Here is a 22,204-nt window from a genome sequence, read left to right as displayed (position 1 = left end):
AGATCAAACATCAATGTTGAGTGAACACCACTGATATATCACACAGGTGACTCACATTGTTTTGTGCCACTTTGAAGTCAGTATTCCTCTGCAGAGCTTGGAAATGAGGGTTAGACTGAGTTAGTGGACGAGTGGGGGAGTGAACTGAGTGAGCGTATGGTAGGCTTCCGGGATTAGTACCTTTCCCTTTGTAGATCTATAAGCACCCAGAATTTCTTGTCGCTAAGAGGATTCACAGGGATACGGGGCTGTCCCTCTCAACAATTGAAAGCAAGGTTTAGGCGCTAATCTACAAATTCAAGGGCAAGTGAGGCTGATTCTCTGGTGATGGAGCACACGCTGCTGCCTTCAGTTTGATTGACACAGCAGAACGTGGAAGTCAAAGAGGCAATCTTTAGGGATAGGAGAGAAGCACTACAGAAGGCTTTAACGGTGCCCCACCACACACAATGACGTATTGAGAGATCATTATCAAATGCAAGTGCTACTGGTTGTTGATTGGTTGGGTTTTGTTCAGGCGTGAAACGTCACCAACAGTCTGCCTTTGCCCTCGTCTCCCCTCGGTATCTTGATCACCTCTGTATTGTAACGACACCATGGGATGTCCCGGCTATTCAGAGGCACACAAAAGGCCCTCCCATTGGGAGTCACTCAGCTCCACTTAACGGACAGCTCCATGGCACTCGCCCCGAACAATCACAGCTAACTCTGGGGATTCATTCACATGCAATTGTTCACTATCAGTCCACATCCAGAGTAAATACAGACATGGGAGGCACACAGGAGCACACTTCAATATCAATGCTCACACAGACACAGACACACACACACACACACACACACACACACACACACACACACACACACACACACACACACACACACACACACACACACACACAGACTTAAGATGATAAGAGAAAAACTGCTGCTGCAAGAGCACTGCAACCAAAGAGCCATAAGCACAACACCAAAGTCATTTTTTGGGGGGTTGTGCTGAACAGATTCCTTCTTCTTCAGTATTCAGCATATCTCTACTTTTGTTGATCTGCTTGTCCACTCCTCTTCCATAAAGGTCTCTCCCATACAGGCTCAATATTTCCTTAAATTCAGACATGTGTTGATTTATTTGACACCAGCATTAAAATAAATGTGATTGTTGTGTTGTGCAACGCTCTGCATTTTTACAATGTGTGTCATGGCTGTGATAATCTCTGTGCTTGCTAAAGTCAGCAGAGAATAAAATGTACCGAATGCATTAACTGTTCCAGATCTTCTGTATTCCATTAATCCAGTGGGAGTCATACCAGCGAATGCCTCAGTATGATGCAATTCTGTGGGTAAACCCGCTATGTGGTTCTAGCCTGCACCCCATTACTAAATTAGCTCAAGAAAAGATACAGCTGCTCACTCTGGATTTTCAACAGGCTAGTGAAATTGAAATAAAAAAAAGTCACTGTGTTTACTAATACAAAGAGGGATAGGAAATTATAAGGCAAGCTAGAAATCACTGGGGCAAAACCTCTTTTGAAGCCACTGCAGGACTTTAAAACCTGCGACACAGAAAAGCTCAGATGAGGGCGGGAAACAGCTGAAGAAACAAAAGCTCAGGCACTCTCACAGGTATCTGACAAAACAAAAGCGTTTACACAGCTGATATAGCTGGCTAATCCCAAAATGCTTGAAAAGGAGAAACCGCAAAACAAGAGGGCTGCTTTGGTCTGATGACACCAAGACGTCGCAGTACACAAAGAGATGAGGGACAATGGGAGGAGAGGCAATAAACCATCCCTGACCAGCAGTGAGTGTGTTTCTGAGGAGCTCTCCCCGGCTCGTAAATTCAAGCTCAAGATCCATGGGAGTGCATTCAGTCAGCATGTCAGCACAGCAATATCTACCTCATCTGTGTGTCCACAAGCTCATCAGCAGGGCCCAGTCTGCACACACCAGCAGCTTCACTAACAAACAGCAGCAACAGCAACAGCAGGCCGTTGTTTTTGGCCGTCCAGTCCTGACATGGTTCAACAATTGGGAAATATATACAAGCGTTGGCTTCATTTGTGTCCTGGCTGAGAAAATGACCGTTGATGTTAAACTTGATGCTTTGTCAATCTGTGGTCTTGTAATTTAGTTTGGATGTAACCTGACAAAAATCAAACGTATCATCTCTTTGGATTTGTTGTCTTCTTTCTCCAACTCAAAGGTGTTCATATTTGTATTCTACCCAACAGATCTTTTAGGGGTTTAATTTCATCTTCAGTACTAAATCTTCGATTTCGGTGTGCATGTGAAAAAAGTGAAAAGATGTGAATAACCATATTCTATGCATGTGATGTTTTACTGCAAATACAAATGCCATATCAAACAAAGAAAAAAGCCTTGCACTTAAGGGCAGCCATTGATTAAACCACAGGAATCTTCAGCATGCGCCCCAAAGTCAAGGCGCTCAGCAGACACCATACATTTCTCAATTTAATCTGGGTGACTGATCAGGAAAATTCATTGATCTCATCCATTAATCATCTCAGGAGAGTCGGTCCTGTATTGATCAGCACGTCTGTGCGGTTAGGAAGGCAGACAGTGAGGAGGAAATCATTGCAGAGGGGACAGGTCTTTGTAGAGAGAGTGCAGCAGCTGCATAGATTTAGTTGGGGACATAATAACCATTATTTCCCCACATACAATGCCGGCCAATATACCGCCTCAAAATGGCCGAGGTTTTTGTCGCAAATGAGGGAGAGGGAGAAACATTCCCTGATAACCACTTTGCACAACAGTGCCAGGAGGAGACGTCTTGTAAAAGTGTTTTGTCATGGTAGCTTCAGCAGTGAGCAGGAACACTTGTGTTTACCCTGTGAGGGGGTGGGTGTTTGCTCTGAAAATGGGTGCATTGTTATCCAATGACACTCTCGTCTGACACTGCAGGCATCAGTGTCCGCGGACAATAACTGGTCAGCCAGCAGGCAAATAGGAAATCAGGTAGGTAGGGAGTGCGTGTGTGTGTGTGTGTGTGTGTGTGTGTGTGTGTGTGTGTGTGTGTGTGTGTGTGTCAGAGAGAGAGGGTGTTTTTGTACAGGTAGACCTGCATATCTAACAAATGGACTCCTGGGCAGTTTTTTAATGGTTCAAATTGTAATAAGGCCTACAAAGACAATAAAGGAGACACATTGGAGTAAGACCTTCCTTACATCAAACCTGTTGACAAAGGATTTCCCACTCTCTGTTTAAATAATATAACACATGTCGGACACAACTGTTACACTGAGCAGGAAGCATGCAGTTTGTAATCCATTGCAGAAGTCCCATGTGTCCCCAGAGGCCTTGGCAAAGCTCCTGCTGTCTTTCATTTGATCTCTGCAGTAAACCCTGCTGTAATTCTTGTTACATGAACAAACTGCAATCAGTGCTCAAGAATCAGGTGAAGAATGACCTGGAAAGCAAGCTGATTAATATTTAACTAGCTCTGATATGATATCAGCACGTTTAAAGCCTACCATATAAGAAAAAGTGTTGTGTAAATCCTTACATTAGGAGATTAATGGAAATCAATCAGATCAATTGGGAATGAGGAAGAAGTCACAGCCTGATGAACATATACATGTGTTCATCATACATGTCTCATATGAAGAGAGGACAGAAACACAGGCCTTCTGCTGTTCTGATCCGGATCAGACTAAAGCAGAGACCACTTCAGATTACATACCTCAATGTAGCCGGCCAGCGATGGGACCACAATGCCCAAAAGCAGGACAGATATCACCGGGACTGAACCCATCTTCCACGATCTGCGGTTCTGCTTCTGTGAACAACTTCAATCCTGAGAGAGCTCTGCGGGAAAAGAGGGCCGTCCTGGGGGAATAATGTGATGATCTATCCCTCTATTCCGCTTGTTTTGTTACCCGAGCTGGACAGAAACTGCTGGTGCAGACTGAGTGTCGGTGTCCTGTGTGAATGTGGACTGAGAGGTCTCTGTGCCTCCTCCCTCCTCTGGCTCATCGGATCCACTGCGCCACCTGCAGGAGCCTCCATCAGACACAAACATTAGCTGGGAAATTGTCTATAAATGTCAAAAGTTTTATTCTGTAAATGTTGACCTACTATCCCCCTCCCCAAGGATCCCTCCACCCCACACAAAAGAAAAGCCAAAAACGGATCTATGTTGGACTCTTAGAGAAAATAATATTTTACTGTAAATATTTCTGTACTTAGATAAGATAAGATAAGATAATCCTTTGCAGACTTACAACAGCGTAGAGTAAAGTGCACACAAGAGACATAGTAGAAGAAGACAAGCTAAAAATAAAAATTAAAATAAAATAAAACAAGTATTATAAATAAGCAATAAAAAAAACAATAGAAAAAACAACAATAACTGAAATACTATATTTACAGACAGAGAAAAAAACAACAACTATTTCAACTACTTTTAACCTTTCTAACCATTATTGCACAGTGCAATGTGCAATGTATTGCACAGGTTTCTATTGTCATGTTATTATGTTATTATTGTTATTGTCCTGTGGTCATGTACTTATACTTAAGTTACAATTTATATGCAGGTTGTTTACTTGTAATATATTGTCTTTGGGTATTGCCACTGAAGTAAAGCATCTACATACTTCTTACACCCCTTATGTTTGTTCAAACACTGCTGTAGAGGTAATGTCTGCTTGTTTTTCAGATGAAGAAAAGGAAGAAGAGTCCATTCAAACAGTTTCCATCTGAAACAAACTCATCTGATTCCAATTCAAGTGGATTAGGCTTCTCTTCTTACGTTAAAAGACACAAACGTTCTGGATGTTGGAGAAAGTCTGAGCGAATGATCCAACCAGAGGGAACATTTTCTGTTTTGGAGGTAATGTGACGAACAAAGATCTAATTTTCTTTGTTCAATTGGTTGTATTAATAGGGATATTACACACACACACACACACACACACACACACACACACACACACACACACACACCACACACACACACACACACACACACACACACACACACACAAACTAAACAAACAACGCCATCAGCCTTTTGGGATTTGATTATGTTGTCGGCAACTTGTTTCTTTTCTTCCTAAATTGTCAGTTGTATTTCTCTCTGATGGCTTATTGAAAAAGGCATCCTTGCTTCAGGCATGGCACTCAGAGTGGTTATTCATTTTTGAAACATTAGCTGGTAGATGTGTTTGAACAAGTTGAATTTGCAAATGTTTGTGTTATACTTTGCCTTTTCTTTGGCTTTAGGAAACAAATAGGCTGGAACTTGGCGACCATTTTCATTTATTTAAGGTATGCAAAACCACTTGTCTCTCAACAGAGTCTTCACTGCACATTGATCCTAAACAAATATAATGTGATTAGTACAGTATACAACAGTAGTACATTGGTGTCCAGTATTATTCATAGGGTGTATTATAGAAACTTCCCTTAGTCATGTAGTTAAAAAGCACTCTAGTCAAAGAGGAATTTTCTAAATTTTACCTCAAAACAGTCATGGATATATAGCATGTGAGAAGTCTAAGGAATTATTCCAAGAAACACACATTAGTAATAGTCATCATCATCTTCTTAAACACAAAACTGTAGTTTTGTTTAAATTTTTTTACAAAAAGGACAATTATTGAGACTGACACAGAGAAAGAGAGAAACATCAGCTCAAGTCTCCAAAACTCTGAACACCTCTAATGCTTGATTGTCGATTTGTAAATCAGTTTTTAAGCTCTTTAAAAAAAACATGAGTGAGTGCCTCTTTACAACAAGAATGGAAACCAACAGAGCAGCAAGAGATTTGGTTTAAAAATGTGTATTAGCAATAGGAAAAAAAATGAAATTCATGTTTACTGTTTTTGCTTTCTAAATTGTTTTGCTGTGCTTACATTTACAAATGCATGTATGTATTGGCTGTTTTATACAATGTGGAGAGAAATACATATTTTCACCAGTGTGCAGTAGCTATTAGTCTTGTGTTCTGTGTTTGGTCAATATATTAATTTAATCTAACAGTATCGCTGAAAAATCAAACCCTGCCTTCCAATGATAATAGTGCGTAACGACACTATTCTTGCTTATAGTGTTTTAACCGCAAGTGGAGAAAAATTGTAGTTGCTCACTGTAAGTGTAGTTTCATTGAATTGTATACATGTTATCTCGAATTGCTTTGGTCTTATTTAATTTAAAAGTATTCACTGGAAATAATCCGATTCAGGTCTAAATATTTGCTAGTTTGATATTTTGGTTTCTGTTCCAAACGCTTGTTTTGTCCATCTTCGACCGGAGATGGTGGTATGCTATAATTTCTGAACTATACAATATTTTTTACAAAATACTATTAGTTGTAATATATGTATTTGTATATATATATATTATCAGTATAACTGATTTAATAACGATGTGCGGTGGTAATCTGAGGGCTTTGGTTTGGCAAGTATTTCGGCGGCTGTGGCGTAGTGGAGAGCAAGGTAGTTCTCCAATCAGAGGGTCGGTGGTTCGATACCCGGCTTCGGCAGTCGATGTGTCCTTGGGCAAGACACTTAACCCCAAGTTGCTCCTGAAGGCCATCGGTGTGGACTGATGATGAATGTTAGTTAGAGTCTGATGGTGGCACCTTGATGGTAGCCTGTCATCAGTGTGTGAATGGGTGAATGATATGTAATATACTACTGACTGTAAGTCGCTTTGGAGAAAAGCGTCTGCTAAATGACTGTAATGTAATGTATTTCGAAAGTACACTTTCATGTCGGCACTTACGCTAACTTGATGAAGTTAATGTTGCAGTTCCTCTCTGTGACCACCGGAGGGCAGTAAACACACGTGACTTAGATGTCGGTTAACTTTGGCTTGTCATCTCCACGGTTTAACAGAAAAAAAGACTTTGAGATATACGTTCTATTAAAAAAACTTTTACAACATAAGTAATGTGAGCCTAAGCTAGCAGCGCTACATAAAGTACAATAAAGCATAAAAAGAAATCGAAAAAAACTTTATTTGATTGCCTGTACTAAAAAGCTCTAAATATAAATAGACGTAAACAATCAATAATTCAAAATATTGAAAATCCCTCCGTTTGAGCTGGTTTAATCGTATTGCTTCCGTCTAGCAGCTGTATTTTTAAGGGTGTTTACCAGAAGTATACTCTCATGGGTGCATCGATGCTAACTTGATGATATTAATATTGCAGCTATTCTCAGTGACCACCAGGGGGCAGTACACCTGCGTGATTTTAGATTCTGTCATCTCCACCTTTTTACGGTGACCATTCTGATCGCTTGTTTCGGCTTAGTCACTGTATTTTGAAAGTACTCAGCGAAAATGGCAGTATGCTTTAATGTCTGTTCAATATTAAAACAAATATAGTACATTACTCCTTATTATTAACACAGTGTGCTAAACAGCACTGAGCTACAGCTACAGCAGCAAAACTCCACTGATACACTTTATACTCTGTTTGCACAGCCAAAACCAATGTTTACACTGCACTGTTTGCACACATCTTTAATTTTTAATACTCACCTGCTGTACATAGTAAAGTTTTCATTCCTTTTGTGTATTTTTATCTGTATATTCTTGTTATTGTGTTGTATATTGTTGTTTGTTGTACAGTGTTTGCTGTTCGCTGCTGCTGGCTGGCTGAGGGCTACCAAACGAAATTTCGTGTATCACTACAATGACAATAAAAACCTCTTTATCTTTAACTTTATCTCTTTATTCTGTTCACTTGTCACTGTGTTTTTAAAGCTCTCTGTGGAAATACAAGAATGCGATCAAGTCTGTACAATATTAATACAAATAAAAATATTACCAACAAAATTGTTTGTCTTTATTGAAACATCTGAATATAAACTTACATGAATTGCTAAGATTAAGATACACTATCACTCAATGACCGTTTGTGTCTGTCAGCTTATTGTGTTTGCTTCAGTTTGGCAACTATATTTTGGAGTATTCACCAGAGGTATACTGTCATGTCTGCATTGACTCAAACTTGTTGAAGTTAATGTTGAGAAGTACTACCCTGAGCCTTCCTCGTAGCACTTATTGCACTCGTATTAGTTGTTGCACTTACTGTATTTGTATCAGTTCGCTGCACTTATTGAATTTGTATTTGTTTACTGCACTTATCCTATTCGTAGTAGTTTGTACCACTTACTATATTCGGATTAGTCTGTTGCAATTATTGTTTTCGTAGTAATTTGCCTCTGCACTATACTTTTGCTCTGGTTTATGCTTTAAGATGCTTGTTTAAGAAAGGAGATGCACTTATGACTTCTGGTGACTAGTAGTTCTCTTGAATACCTATGTTGAATACACTTCCTGTAAGTCGCTTTGGATAAAAGCGTCTGCTAAATGACTGTAATGTAATGTAATGTAATGTAATGTAATGTAATGTAAATGTAATGTAATGTAATGTTGCAGTTCTTCTCTCTGACCACAGGGGGGCAGTAAAACCTCGTTATTTGGGTGAATGAGTCCTGAAACGCCAGTTCAGTGGTTTCATGGAGGTTTTTTGTTTTCTTTATGTTTTTTGGTCAGATGCCTAAAATAAGACAAATCAGGAGATTTTAATCTTTTGTTCTACAATATAACATACAACAATTAATACTCTAATTTTGAAGCTTTAATGTGAATTTAAGACAGTTGCTAACAAGTCGCTAAATGAGACTACAAAACGTCATCACACCGCCCGGCGCGGCTCCTCTACCTTGTAGTGTATACGCGCAATAATGCGACCGTGGTGTAGTTCGTTTATAGCATAACATTAGCTTTTTACTTCTGTCGGTCTTAGTGACGCTTGCGAAATGATAACAATGGTGCTCATTCGTGTAGATTATCTTTCTGAACTAAACGTGTAAGTATCATAAACTTGTGTTCGCCAAAATAGTTTATTTTCTGCAATAATCCAACAATCCCATCGGCTTTTTGTCGCGTAGACCAGTGCAGTCCTAACTTCCGGGGTTGGCCCAAGGAATAGCGGCGCCATTGGCTGTCCCAGAAAAATACGTCATCGCTGCACCACTGCAGGTTTAATTCAATTGGACGAGAGGGGGTCTCATTTTTCCGATTGGCTGTTATTAAAGTGCCCATTAAGCTATACCCACGATTAATAAACACACTGGCAGCAACGTTGCTAACCGCCTCAATAAATCAATATTAAGTCCCGACAGCAATATATAGTGTTTCGTATATATAATATTTTAAATATCCCGAATTGTTTCAGCGCTTGAGTAAACAACCGCCAATCAGAAGCCGCGCTCCTGCGTGTTGCTAGGCAGATTATGTTAATATATGCAACGCAGCCGTCTCTGCAGCTACCATTCTGAGGTAAGAACGACTTGTGCGCTTTCCACTAAATGTAAGAAAACTAGGATTTGCTTGAAGACCACTCATACTGCTCGACTCCTGGGGAGTCTTCCTGAGAATACACATTAAATGAGCGGGATGTTTTAGCCCATATGAGCCGGGAGAACGTTTATGTTTTTCCACCGGGTCTGTAGTTGTTGTTGTTAGTCCCACCCAAAATGGAGCCCGGTCTTCCTTGTTCACGGAGACTTGGAAGGGCTGGGCTCAACTAGAAATGGGGGACGGGTGGGTGTACTCAAATAATTCAGTGTTTTACCAATTGAAATCCCTCCGTGTTAAACCCCACATAATGTGGTGCAAGTCCTGGGGTCCGTCAAGTGATGTGTAGGTCGGAGGTCGGCCTCTGGACAGCGCTGTACGGCCGTAAAGCATGTCGCGCTGCAGTAAAAACGCTGGTTTGTGTGGTATGGTCCAGTTGGGACTGAGAACCTGCGGGGTTCAGACAGGGGGGGGTTTCTTTTTTTAACGTTTATACCAGTTGTTTCTGAATGGGGTATTTCCACGGTGGCTTTTATGCCGACATGTGGCTGTATTTAGACACCGTTTCCCCAAAATGTTAACCTTGTTTCGCCTCCTACCCCCTGCTGAGAGTCCTGTGTGGCCGCTCACAATACCAAGTGACATGCTGCTTTATTTTGGCGTGAACGTCCTGTCAGACGAGAACATCTGTGTCTGGAGAACCAGAACAACAATCTGTGTTTCAGTGTCACTTTGCAAAGAGAGGAGCCTCTGCAGTGGCTCATTATTAAAGCTATTGTGATATGAAATCCCATATCACAATCACAGCTTGAGATGTATAATCTCAATTACATTACATTACAGTCATTTAGCAGACGCTTTTATCCAAAGCGACTTACAATCAGTAGTATATTACATATCATTCAGTAGTATATTACATATCATTCAGTAGTATATTACATATCATTCAGTAGTATATATTACATATCATTCAGTAGTATATTACATATCATTCAGTAGTATATATTACATATCATTCAGTAGTATATTACATATCATTCAGTAGTATATTACATATCATTCAGTAGTATATATTACATATCATTCAGTAGTATATTACATATCATTCAGTAGTATATTACATATCATTCAGTAGTATATATTACATATCATTCAGTAGTATATATTACATATCATTCAGTATATATTACATATCATTCAGTAGTATATTACATATCATTCAGTAGTATATATTACATATCATTCAGTAGTATATTACATATCATTCAGTAGTATATTACATCATTCACCCATTCACACACTGATGACAGGCTACCATCAAGGTGCCACCATCAGACTCTAACTAACATTCATCATCCAGTCCACACCGATGGCCTTCAGGAGCAACTTGGGGTTAAGTGTCTTGCCCAAGGACACATCGACTGCCGAAGCCGGGTATCGAACCACCGAACTACCTTGCTCTCCACTATGCCACAGCCGACACGAATTCAGTGTCACTTTGCAAAGAGAGGAGCCTCTGCAGTGGCAGTGGCCCATTATTAAAGCTAAAACAGCTTTTCTGGGTCTAGTGCATAACAGGACTTTGATGAACCTGCAACAGGAGAAGCTCCATTGCATTACACTGTTTGAAATCCCATATCACAATCACAGCTTGAGATGTATAATCTCAATTAACATGGTACAACATGATAATTGAGATTATACATCTCAAGATGACTCAAATGCATAATAGAATCAAGCCATCCCAATTTTACTTTGTATTACGTACTATCCCCATGTAGCATATTATGGTTATTATGATTATGATTATTGTTATTACTCATATCATCCCCAGTCATCTTGTCTGTGTGCATTACAGGCGTCGCTGGCTGCCTCAAGAGGGAAGTGATAGGTGACGTGGTTGGCGACAGGCCTGGCAACGTGCTGCCATGGAGACCAAACAGGAACCATCCGCTGTGTGGAGTCAGACTTCTGACAATGAATCAGGCAACGGCACACAGGTCTGAACTGTCCCTGAAGTGCTATATTCAACCAGTCATTTGCAGTAGAAAAGGATACAGCAGACTTTATACATCAGAGGACAAGTTAAGCCTCTCTCGTCTTGTCTGTTGAACACGCTCACCAGATGCACCCTTCTGTCCACTGGCCATAGTTTCTGCTGTATCCCAAAATTCACTATCCACATACATAGTTTTAATTAATAGAATATTAGAAGTTGTGGTCCTTCAATCTCTGAAAGGACAAAAATGAACCATCAGTTGTTTAATGCTAACATGTACTATGTTAATGGAGGCTTAATGGGGCATTTGTGTTTCCTGCACACGTGTTGCAGGTGCATTTTGAAGGCGGCACAGTGGCCCAGATCGTGTACAGTGGCGATCAGGCGGACCGGGGACAGCAGCAGGTGGTTTATACAGCAGACGGGAACTCCTATACCTCTGTAGAGTCTGCAGAGCACACACTGGTTTACATACACCCTGCAGATGGCACTCAGGTAAGAACCGATCTTTTTTTAGAGCAGAGTTATTTTTAACTCATATTTTAAAGAACAGTATGCATCGATGTGTTGGTGGGGTTCGATGTTTTTGTTCAAGGATGTCATGGCATATAGTGTTGTGTTGACCCTTCCTATTATGGGAGAGTCATTATTGACCACATATTTATAACATAACATTTTTCCAAAATATGCATTAATCCTCTCAAGAGTTTCTTTTATTTTCAATGTCTTGGTTCAGATGTGCAAAGTATACATTCATTAATGTTTACAATTGATAGCATGCACTCAGCCCTGCAGGATTTGCTCACAACTCGGTATTAAACTTCTCTTTCAGACTGTATTTGCTGACCAGCCACAAGTGGCTTACATTCAGCAGGATGGTACAACGCAACAGGCAAGTTTACAAAGTACTGTCATGTTGTTACAGAGCTGTGTGCCGCCTGATTTTTTTAAACCCTAATTTTTTTTTTTTTTAACCTTAAACCAATATGATCTCATTCGTAGGTCACAGTTTTGCTACCCAGTGGACAGAACATGAACGCTGCCAATCTGCATGTTCTCAGTAATGTAGCAGATGCTCCCCAAGCTATCCTGGAGCCAGTTACCCAGGTAAGGACATGACATGTCAATGACATGTGATATGATCCACAAAAATAATATTCAGGAATATCGCGGGTTAACATTATGCCTCTCAGAAACAAATGTAGATGGATGTGTCTTGACTTGACAACCACAACATTTGTTTTTTTGCATGCACAGAATATCGTAAATAAGTTTTCTCTGGTGGTGTAAAGCAATCAAGGGATACATATTCTTTTCTTGTTTTTACATTTAGATTGCATTGTTACATGTGAACAAGCCTGGAGATGAGAACTTGTCAGGGTTTCTCACGTACAGATAAACAAAGCAATATTGAAACTGTGAAATGTTCAAACACACACACAGGAGCAGCTGTCTGCTTCCAATTCACTCCCCTCCATGGCTGACATCGCGGACCCCCCCACCAGTCCCCTCGGGGCAACAGACTCCACAGACGATTCTGACGAGGATGAGGATGAAGACTCTGAGATGGATGACTGGGAACCTCGTCAGCCTCAGTCATTTAACCCTCACAGCCTCTGTGAGTGACGTCCTCCACAGTCGTAATGCAGTCGTCTGGTCTGTCAGGAGTCACTCATGTACAGCAGACAGCAGAGATGTTGAGTCTTGTTCTGTGTCTTGACTATGGAAATTATGATCTATTTAATACACTCAGATCACTGACTTACATAAACCACATAACATAACTGACCTAGTTCTGTACTACAAAAATGTTTTTTTTTGCTAAGCAATGTAATCTGTTGATTTATTATTTTCAACTCCAGTCTCAAATCTTTTGAAATCACAGATATATGTTTTGGTGATTTGTGTCCCATTGATCTTTTTTTTTCTTGGTTCTCAGGGTGTGACGAGTGTAATAATGCCAACCCCTCTGTGTGCCTGAAGCACGGCCCTCTGCACCCCATCCCTAACCGGCCCGTGATGTCCAAGGCCCGGGCCAGTCTGCCTTTGGTCCTCTACATAGACCGTTTCCTGGGCGGAGTGTTCTCCAAGAGACGCATCCCAAAGCGCACACAGTTTGGTCCTGTGGAGGGACCCCTGCTCTCTCAGAGTGAACTGCAGGACCACTACATTCATCTAAAAGTAAAACAGCGCTCTGCACGACTGATTTCTGTTTGATCGCTTTTAAGCTCTCTGTAGTTTTGTAGTTTTCATTTTTCAATATTTAGCTGCACTGAGTAAAATGTTTATGTAAAAATACACCTGCCATCTTTTGTACTAAGAAGAGTATATTTTCCCTTCTAGTTAAATATGACATTGTGATATTGGATAGGGATACTATAAAATCAAAGCTGTCTTTGTCTCGCTTCTCATTTTGGTGGTGTTTGGATCAAAGAAATAAAAAATAATTAATATTTTTTAGGAAAGTGCTGGGCAAGTCATAACTAAGGGAAACAGTATGTGTGTACAAGCATGTGCAGTCTAAGGTTGCACTCTCTCTGTTTGATGTCTAATCTTTTTTTCTTTTCTTGGTCTCTTAGCTGTGCATGCTGGATGCAGAGAAAGATGGGGAGAAGTCTGATGACATGTGGTTGGACCTTTCTGATGAGGACAGCTGTAACTGGATGATGTTTGTGAGACCAGCTCAGAACCACCTGGAGCAGAATCTGGTTGCCTACCAGTACGGCTCAGAGATATTTTACACATCCATCAAGAACATCCAACCCAAACAAGAGCTCAAGGTCAGTCCTGTGTAGTGCAGTTTGTGGCCGTACCGTGTCCCGCTGCTGCCTCTGTGTGCGTGACATGCATGTTGTGTGTGTTTGTGTGTGTGTGTGGCTGTGACGTTACAGTCTGCCACTGTGTGCTCGACTTAAAATGAATGTGCATCAAATGTGTGTAGATTTAACCAGCATAAAATCGGATATATGACAATGATTGTCACCAGTTATGGATGATCAGCTGACAACTGACTGGTTTCGACCGACGGCTGATCTATATTTGCATCTCTATTTTCATATGTAGGACTGTGCGCAAAGTAATGAACAACGTTGTAACTCCTGTATGTTTCCTGGTCAACATCAAACGGCATAAAAGCAGAGTTAGCGACAAGCTGGTGAGGAAATTCAGTTTAGTTCAGTCAAAAGTCAAATAGCTGGTTACTTAAGATCCAGATATTTTTCTCAGGAGGTGGCAAAGACAAGCTAGAGCTGAAAGGAGAGTGAAATGTCCGTAGTGATGTTTTTTTTTTTTTGCCTCTGCAGGTGTGGTATGCAGCATCATATGCAGAGTTTGTCAACCAAAAGATCCACGATGTTACAGAAGAAGAGAGAAAAGGTGAGTCGATGCACAAAATACTTCATATCAACACTATACAGCCCTGCTGTGATCAGGGTTCTATTCAATTTAAAACCTCAAAATAATTGATAATATTTCATTTTTAAAATGATTTACCAACTTTCTCATTAACATCACGCAGATTAGGATAGCAGAGCCCTGTCTGTTAGCTTAAACTTGCTATTCAGCCAAGATTTGCAGCATGGCTGATAGCGGTGTGCAGGTGTTTCAAACTCTGTATGATGGGAATCAATGCAGTGGAACTGTTTTGTTTTTTTTCTTCAATTTTGGTTATTGTAAAGTTTGGTATATATTTTATTCTGAGTCTTACATTTAACTTACCTTAAGCTGTAGAAACCCTGTGTGATGACATGTGTCCCATTACAAACTGTTACAGCAGGAGGGGTTTGAAGTAGTGGTAATTCCTGGTCCTCACTTTCTGTTGTTCCTTCAGTGCTCCGGGAGCAAGAGAAGAACTGGCCTTGTTACGAGTGTAACCGGCGCTTCGTGAGCTCTGAACAACTGCAGCAACATCTCAACATGCATGATGACAAGTTAAACTCTGTTACCAGGTAAACGCCTTTTTCCTCATCTTATTTTACATTGTATCTTTCATTTCTATCACATTAGAGCCCAAATGACCAGAGTCACTGTTTCTTTTCTCTCTCAGATCCAGAGGCCGGGGTCGAGGAAGAGGCAGGAGGAGATTTGGGACAGGAAGAAGACCGGGACGGCCACCTAAATTTATACGTTTAGATCCACCAGTCGACGCCATTGGGGAAAAGACAACAGTAAGGGACGCATATACGTGCCGTGATTAATAATTGATTAGTTGATTGGCTCTGAGAAATTGTAATGGGCCTTTTTACCTTTCTATCAGGAGATGCTGGGATTGACAGAGAAGCCTCTGGAGGAGCGAGCAGAAGCAGCTCAGAACGGGCTGAAGGTGGTGGAGATGGAGTCGGAGGCCGAGGCTGGGACTGAGGCGGAGGACCAGCTTATCCCTCCTGCAGAGGAGCCGGTTTCAGAGTCCGCCAGCCCGCCCTCCATCACGGACCTACCTGTACCACTAAAGGAGGATCCAGCACAGAGCAGCCAATCAGAGGGCCACCTCACATCTCAAGACATGCGCCGTGCCAAGAGGATACGGGTAAGACTGCTGTGTTCAGTGTAATGCATCAGCGTTTTAGATAAGTTTGTTATTTGGTTGCTTTACAACACATGTGTCTCTCTTCCTCAATGCGTGCGTCCCTCAAAGATGGATGTGCAGGTAGGTAGGACCAGGAGGATTGCAGAAAAAAGACCATTTGGTGTAAAGTTCCCTTTTGTCATCTTCCATGTTGTTACTATTTATGTGACATTTCAGGATATGGCCCCTCCTTGCACACTCCATTGCATCCATCGGCCTCGTCCCATGTCATTGCAGATCTACGTTAGTAAACACTGCTAGTAGCTCATCCCTTTCCCTCTCTTTTTCCCAATTCAGAATGCAGCGCTGCAGCACCTCTTCATCAGGAAGAGTTTTCGTCCTTTTAAATGCACCCATTGTGGAAAGGCCTTCCGGGACAAAGACAAGCTTGATCAGCACCTGCGGGTCCATGGCCGGGACGCGTACGCCTTTGCCTGCCACATTTGCAGCAAGAGCTTCATGAGCGACTCAGCCCTGGAGGACCATCTGCTTGTGCACACTGAAAACCGCTCCTACTCTTGTCTCTTATGCCCGGAAACCTTCGAAAGGCTGGACCTGCTCAAAGACCACGTAGGGATGCATGCTGTAAACGGCTGCTTCACCTGTCCTTCCTGCAAGAAGACATTTACTGACTTCATCCAGGTTAGTAATGAATGTCTCTCATGTTAGAACCGGGCGGTAGTCTGAAAGGGTCTGAAAAGTGAAGTCAATGTGGAAGTGCCTTAAACATTCCATCCAATAACCGGCAGGGGGTAAAAAGAAGTACAATTGTACAGAAGTCTGCGAGAAAATGACCTTACTTCTCACTTGATAAATACCCTCAGTTAACATGGTAAACATGAGTTTATGTTCTCAGTTGCTAGTTTCAAGTATCTTCAATACAGCATGATGTTCATTTCGTAAATTGTGGTCCCATTTAGAGTCAAACAGACCATAAAGCGGAGTATGTTTTAGGGCATTGCTACCTCGTAATTGACTGGTTGCTTCCACAGGGTTGTCTGGTCTTGGAGTTGCTCGTATTTTTGTCTCTGAACTTAAACCCTTTCACAGTGTGTCACTTCATGAAAAATATTTTAAACATTTTAATTGCGTAAAAATGTCCTGTTCAGCATTTGGTTGTACATAGCTCCACCAAATGAAAAACTCAGGGCTTCTAAACCAAAGCTCACAAACCGATGGGTGACGTCACAATGATTACTCTTACATACAGTCTATGGTTAGAATTGAGCAAAGCAACATTCTGTTTTGAAATAGTAAATGACCTTATTTACTTAGATTTCAGATGTTTTCTTCCTTAGGTGAAGAAACATATCCGCTGCTTCCATTCAGAGAAGATCTTCCAGTGCCCAGACTGTGAAAAGGCCTTCTGCCGGCCAGACAAGCTGCGTTTGCACATGTTACGCCACTCTGACCGCAAGGACTTCCTGTGTTCAACATGTGGCAAACAATTCAAGGTAATATGGAGCATTGAAAGATCACAGTCAATAGTAAATAGACATGTCAGTTTTAACGTGACAGTAAATTTCCTGTGCCATCAAGAGGAAAGATAAGCTGCGGGAGCACATGCAGCGTATGCACAACCCCGACAGAGAGGCCAAGAAGGCAGACCGCATCCACCGCTCGAAAACCCTCAAACTGAAGGTGCCCACCACGGACTTCGAGAGCTTCATGTTCAAATGCAGAGTGTGCATGATGGGATTCAGACGCAGAGGAATGCTGGTGAGCAACAAGTCACAGAAAGCTTTTTGTTTGGTGATAATGAAGTTTAAGATATTCCAGTACACTTTGCTTTATTTTCCTGCTTACAGGTCAATCATTTGTCCAAGCGTCATCCAGAGATGCGTATTGATGATGTGCCTGAGCTCACGCTGCCGATTATCAAGCCCAACAGGGACTACTTCTGCCAGTATTGTGACAAGGTCTGTTTTCCCCATCCTGTCTCGTGCACTTTGAAGTTTTTGGAAAAGATTTGTCATGGTAGTTATTTTATTATTTAATCAATATTTATTTAAAGTTCATGCTTTGAATCAAACATGCAAACTTTCGCTTCACCTAAAACTCTGAACCTGAGCTTTCAGTATATCAATGAATCAATCTGAGGGATCTCTGTGCAGGTGTATAAGAGTGCCAGTAAGAGGAAAGCACACATACTGAAGAACCACCCTGGGGCAGAACTGCCTCCCAGCATCCGTAAGTTGCGTCCGGCTGCTCCAGGTGAACCAGACCCCATGTTGAGCACACACACACAGCTGACTGGCACCATCGCCACTGCACCGGTCTGTTGCCCACACTGTGCCAAACAGTACAGCAGCAAGGTTAGTATGAAGCTCCGTCAAAGATATTATAAATATTTCTAAAGATGGACTCATTCACAATTTTATGCTCCGTCTTGGACAGTCCCGGACCCGAGCTGATAAATGTGTGTGTGTGTGTGTGTGCTTGTATCGCAGACTAAGATGGTTCAGCACATCAGAAAAAAGCATCCAGAGTTTGCCCAACTTGCCAACACCATCCAGGCTCCTCTGACTACAGCTGTCATCAGCAGTGCTCCTGCAGTCATCAGTGCGGACGGTACCACAGCTGAGGCTGTAGTGGTAAGAACGAGTAACAAACATGTTGAGCACCGACGCTCAGTGGATTTCTGAAAATGAGTAGTACATAAACAAAAAGTTGTAATCGTAAAGTAAAAAAAGCACACAGTGTAAATAATATATATGTTATAGAACATTAACAGCTGGACGCAGCAGAAGCTAAAAAGAAAGAAAGAAAGAAAGAAAGAAAGAAAGAAAGAAAGAAAGAAAAAGGGGTCAACTCATAAACAGCAGATATTCTAACTTTATGATTTATCTTCTCCACAGACCACAGATTTGCTGACCCAGGCCATGACGGAGCTTTCTCAAACACTGACCACAGACTACCGCACAGCTCAGGGAGACTACCAGAGGATCCAGTACATCCCAGTGTCTCAGGCAGGAGGCAACATGTCCCAGCCTCAACACATTCAGCTGCAGGTGGTGCAGGTGGCTGCGGTAAGATCCAGGATCTGATCTAGGACCTAGATTTGTTTTTTCAAAACTTTGATTTGTCCATAAAACTCAGCATTTTTACAGTATCCTGCTGCCTGATGCACGCCATACACTCAAATCAAAAGGTTCTAAATAGAGCTGAAACAATCAGTTGATTTATCGATTATCCAAATCAATTATCTTAGCAAAAAAGCCAACTGTTCTCGCATTCCAGCTGCTCATATTTGCTGCTTTTTTTCCTGTGTATCATTATAATCTGAATATAATTTTGTTTGGGCTTGCTGGTTGGAGAAAACAAACAATTTGACTGTGCCACCTTGGGCTCTGGGAATTTGTGATGAGCTTTTTTTCACTATTTTTTTTAAAAAGTTTGGCATCTAGTTTTTAAACATTTCAGGGGTAAACTACCTTTTATTTCCTACTGTATTGTAAAAATGTAGAATGCAGGTAAAATACTTTGAAAGTTGCTTGCTCTGTGGATGATTGAGGTGATTGTAAGAAAGTACTTATTTTGTCTGTGTTTCACAGGCTTCCCCCCCACATTCCCAGCACCCGACAGTAGATGTGAGCCAGCTGCATGACCCTCATGGCTACAGCCAACACTCCATCCAGGTACAACACATCCAGGTCAACGAGGCCTCAGGCACTGGACAAGGTGCCAGCCAGGTAGGTCCTCAACACTTTAATTCTGGAGTTAAGTTGATGAGTAATTTCTAAGGTATAATAACACACATAATGTTAAGCTTGATAACAGAACATTTCATCTCTTCACTCTTTTAGGTCACCGGTCAGCCTCTAAGCCCCACCTCCCAGCAGACCAGTCAGGAGCTGAGCCCCACCCAGCTGACCCCTGTGACCTTAGCTCAGAGCCACACCCTGCAGACCAGCAGCACTCAACAGCAGCAGCAGGGGACTGTCCAGCACGCCTACATACCTGGGAACTGGAACTACCGAGGCTACTGTGAGTCATCCAGTCAGACTCTGTATGTTTTGATGGTTCTTTACTGTATGACTTTACTCTCAGGTTAATATGTTTGTTTTTATTGTGGCAGCGTCTGAGATCCAGATGATGGCTCTACCTCACACGCAATATGTGATAGCTGAGGCCAGCACTCCTGTGTCTGGAGTCAACAGCAACCAGGTGAAAACGGTGAGTGAATGCTGTCTGATACCTGTTAGATTAAAGTGAAAAGTACATTTGGCTGTGGTTAAGGAACTCACTGTGATGCCATTTCACTTTTTAAACCCATGTTGTTGTTTTTTTTACAGGTAAATAATCAAATGTGATGAATTATTGTTATTTTAAACCATTTCTTAACTGAAAATACAAAATATTGTAAAATATACTGTTACCCTGATAAATTTCGGAATCTGTGATAGAAGATTTTGGCCATATCATCTTTCAGAAACTTGTATGCTGCCAGATGTGTGTTACATCCAAGACAATAAAAATACGAAATTAGCAGAAATTCAGAATTGAATATGGTTGCTTATGGCACCAACTGTCCCATAATTTGGGAACTAAAGACGTACTCATCCCTGTCCTGCAGACACACTACGTTATCTCCGAGGGTCAGACAGAGCTGGAGACGAAACAGACTGTTCCTCAGAGCACAACCCAGGGCCATGCGGAACATCTGGAGCAGCAACCAGACAATCAGCAAGCCACCACGCAGTACATCATCACCACAACCACCAACGGAAGTGGCACTAGTGAAGTTCACATCACGAAACCCTGAACTGTGCAGCGATGAACTCTGCAAACCACGGACTGATCCTGCATGTATACCTCAGCAGCTTGTATGCACATTATTGAACAAACACACAGTCGCACATGAATACATACAGCGCTAAAATGGGGATGACATGATGACCAGCACAGTTTTATGTGTCAGTAAGATGGTCAATGGGCTGTTGAGTTGCAAGCTGCCAGAACTTTGTGAGAGAATTAAGTTAGTAGAGAGCGAAATGCAAAGTTTAGATTTTTTTAACAGAATATATAAACAAAGACTGAACTGAACTTGCTTTAAGACAGCACTGGAAAACATTTTCATTGTAACTGCTGAAAACAGGGACATAATAGCATTATATTAAATACAGGGTCCTGAACTCATTTGGAATGTATGGACCATAAAAGCAAACATTTTACAGTCTTACTGTGTGAGCTACTGAAGTGGTGGAAAGGTTTTGTTGCTCAGTCCTTCCACATATTTGAGTGTCCATTTCACATAATTGTAAGGTTAAAGGCATTTCTGAAAGTATAGTGTTTGTACTTAAATCCTGGAAAGAAATACAGAACCGAAAATATGGAAAATACAGTCCTCGGTTGGCCTTCCAAAACAGATCATTGTGTTTATGCCCAACACCATCCGTTGTGTTGTATGTTACCATTTCGTTGCTGATACAGATGTGATTTGTGTCTATTAACTTCCTTTTGGGAATGTCTCAGACATTTTCTATCCATGTGGTGGATTGTCCTAATTTCTAATTTGTCCTATTTAAAGTGTTACAAACAGAAATATAAGGGGAAAGCACCACAGGTTTGCAACTGAATGGCTGAGGAGCTCCACACACAGTGTTTTAAGATGATAAGGGCTTGTTCCAGTGTGTTAATCTGTTTTTTAAAATACCCAATATAGTGAAGGTACTTCATTTGGGGCTGTTGCTTAAAGAACAGCTTAGTGTCTTAGGGTAAATAGGATATTGACACGCAGCATGTGTCATATTTCCTTCTCAATAAAGTAAGAAAAGAGGAAGTTATTCAGAAGGAAGAGCTCAAACCTTGTGATGCCAATCACCTGCCTACTGTGTGTTCATGAGCAAGGCATGTCCGATGCTGGAGCTTATAGTGTTACATTATTTCTAGTACTTAGATTTCAATAAGTACTTGTAATTTACCCATGAAGACAACACAGGTACACACAATTGTAATATGTGGTTAATGTGCCCATTATTTATATTAGTCTATAGACTTGAACAATGTAAAATATTGCAGGAATATTATGAGACTTTGATCATGTACAGTGATGATTTTGTCCTGCTGTCTATGTGTTGAGAAATTAAATTCTTTTATATCTGCACACTGTGTTTTCTGTTCAATTCATTTTAAGGTGTTGAACTTGGGGAGCAAGCGATGCATAAACGGTCTGTTCAGGTGAATTATCAGATTAATTGGGGTCTTGATCTGTCTGGATGTTATTCTCGCTCTCACTGCTAGATGGCAGCATGGCCACAGAAAACAGTTTTACAGCATCTTAAAACTGACTAAAACATTAG

At 41.3% G+C, this 22,204-nt stretch overlaps 2 protein-coding genes across 4 annotated transcripts in view; one reads left to right on the top strand and one right to left on the bottom strand.

Annotated features, from left to right (window-relative positions):
- The window catches only part of aplp2 (amyloid beta (A4) precursor-like protein 2), a 49,452-nt gene extending 45,480 nt beyond the window's left edge, over positions 1–3,972 (bottom strand). For 2 of the 3 annotated variants that reach the window (XM_054600864.1, XM_054600867.1), the window contains exon 1: positions 3,704–3,971. In XM_054600864.1, coding sequence (XP_054456839.1) covers positions 3,704–3,775 — 72 coding nt within the window. In that variant the 5' untranslated portion in view covers positions 3,776–3,971. Of the gene's footprint in view, positions 1–3,703 lie in introns of all 3 variants that reach the window. The other variant, XM_054600865.1, reaches the window with a different exon arrangement.
- Positions 3,973–9,118: 5,146 nt separating this feature from the next.
- prdm10 (PR domain containing 10) lies at positions 9,119–22,001 on the top strand. The gene is made up of 23 exons (XM_054608358.1): positions 9,119–9,321; positions 11,198–11,339; positions 11,672–11,833; positions 12,171–12,230; positions 12,341–12,445; positions 12,782–12,956; positions 13,278–13,519; positions 13,918–14,118; positions 14,641–14,713; positions 15,168–15,285; positions 15,384–15,504; positions 15,594–15,863; positions 16,200–16,544; positions 17,201–17,356; positions 17,442–17,621; positions 17,711–17,821; positions 18,017–18,217; positions 18,353–18,496; positions 18,761–18,931; positions 19,457–19,594; positions 19,709–19,889; positions 19,981–20,078; positions 20,479–22,001. Exons 2-23 carry the CDS (start codon positions 11,268–11,270, stop codon positions 20,665–20,667), a joined length of 3,513 nt encoding a protein of 1,170 aa, XP_054464333.1. The 5' UTR covers positions 9,119–9,321; positions 11,198–11,267; the 3' UTR covers positions 20,668–22,001.
- Positions 22,002–22,204: the final 203 nt, after the last annotated feature.

This window comes from Anoplopoma fimbria, chromosome 1 (assembly GCF_027596085.1).
Source record: "Anoplopoma fimbria isolate UVic2021 breed Golden Eagle Sablefish chromosome 1, Afim_UVic_2022, whole genome shotgun sequence".
Lineage (NCBI taxonomy): Eukaryota > Metazoa > Chordata > Actinopteri > Perciformes > Anoplopomatidae > Anoplopoma > Anoplopoma fimbria.
Note: the sequence above shows the minus strand (reverse complement) of the source record. Positions and strands in the feature narration are given on the sequence as shown.

Coding starts and splice junctions, on each gene's coding strand:
- prdm10 (XM_054608358.1), top strand. CDS start 11,268: ATGGAGACCAAACAGGAACCATCCGCTGTGTGGAGTCAGACTTCTGAC. Junction 12,446..12,781: donor TCCTGGAGCCAGTTACCCAG/GTAAGGACATGA, acceptor ACACACACACAG/GAGCAGCTGTCTGCTTCCAA. Junction 20,079..20,478: donor ACAGCAACCAGGTGAAAACG/GTGAGTGAATGC, acceptor CCTGTCCTGCAG/ACACACTACGTTATCTCCGA.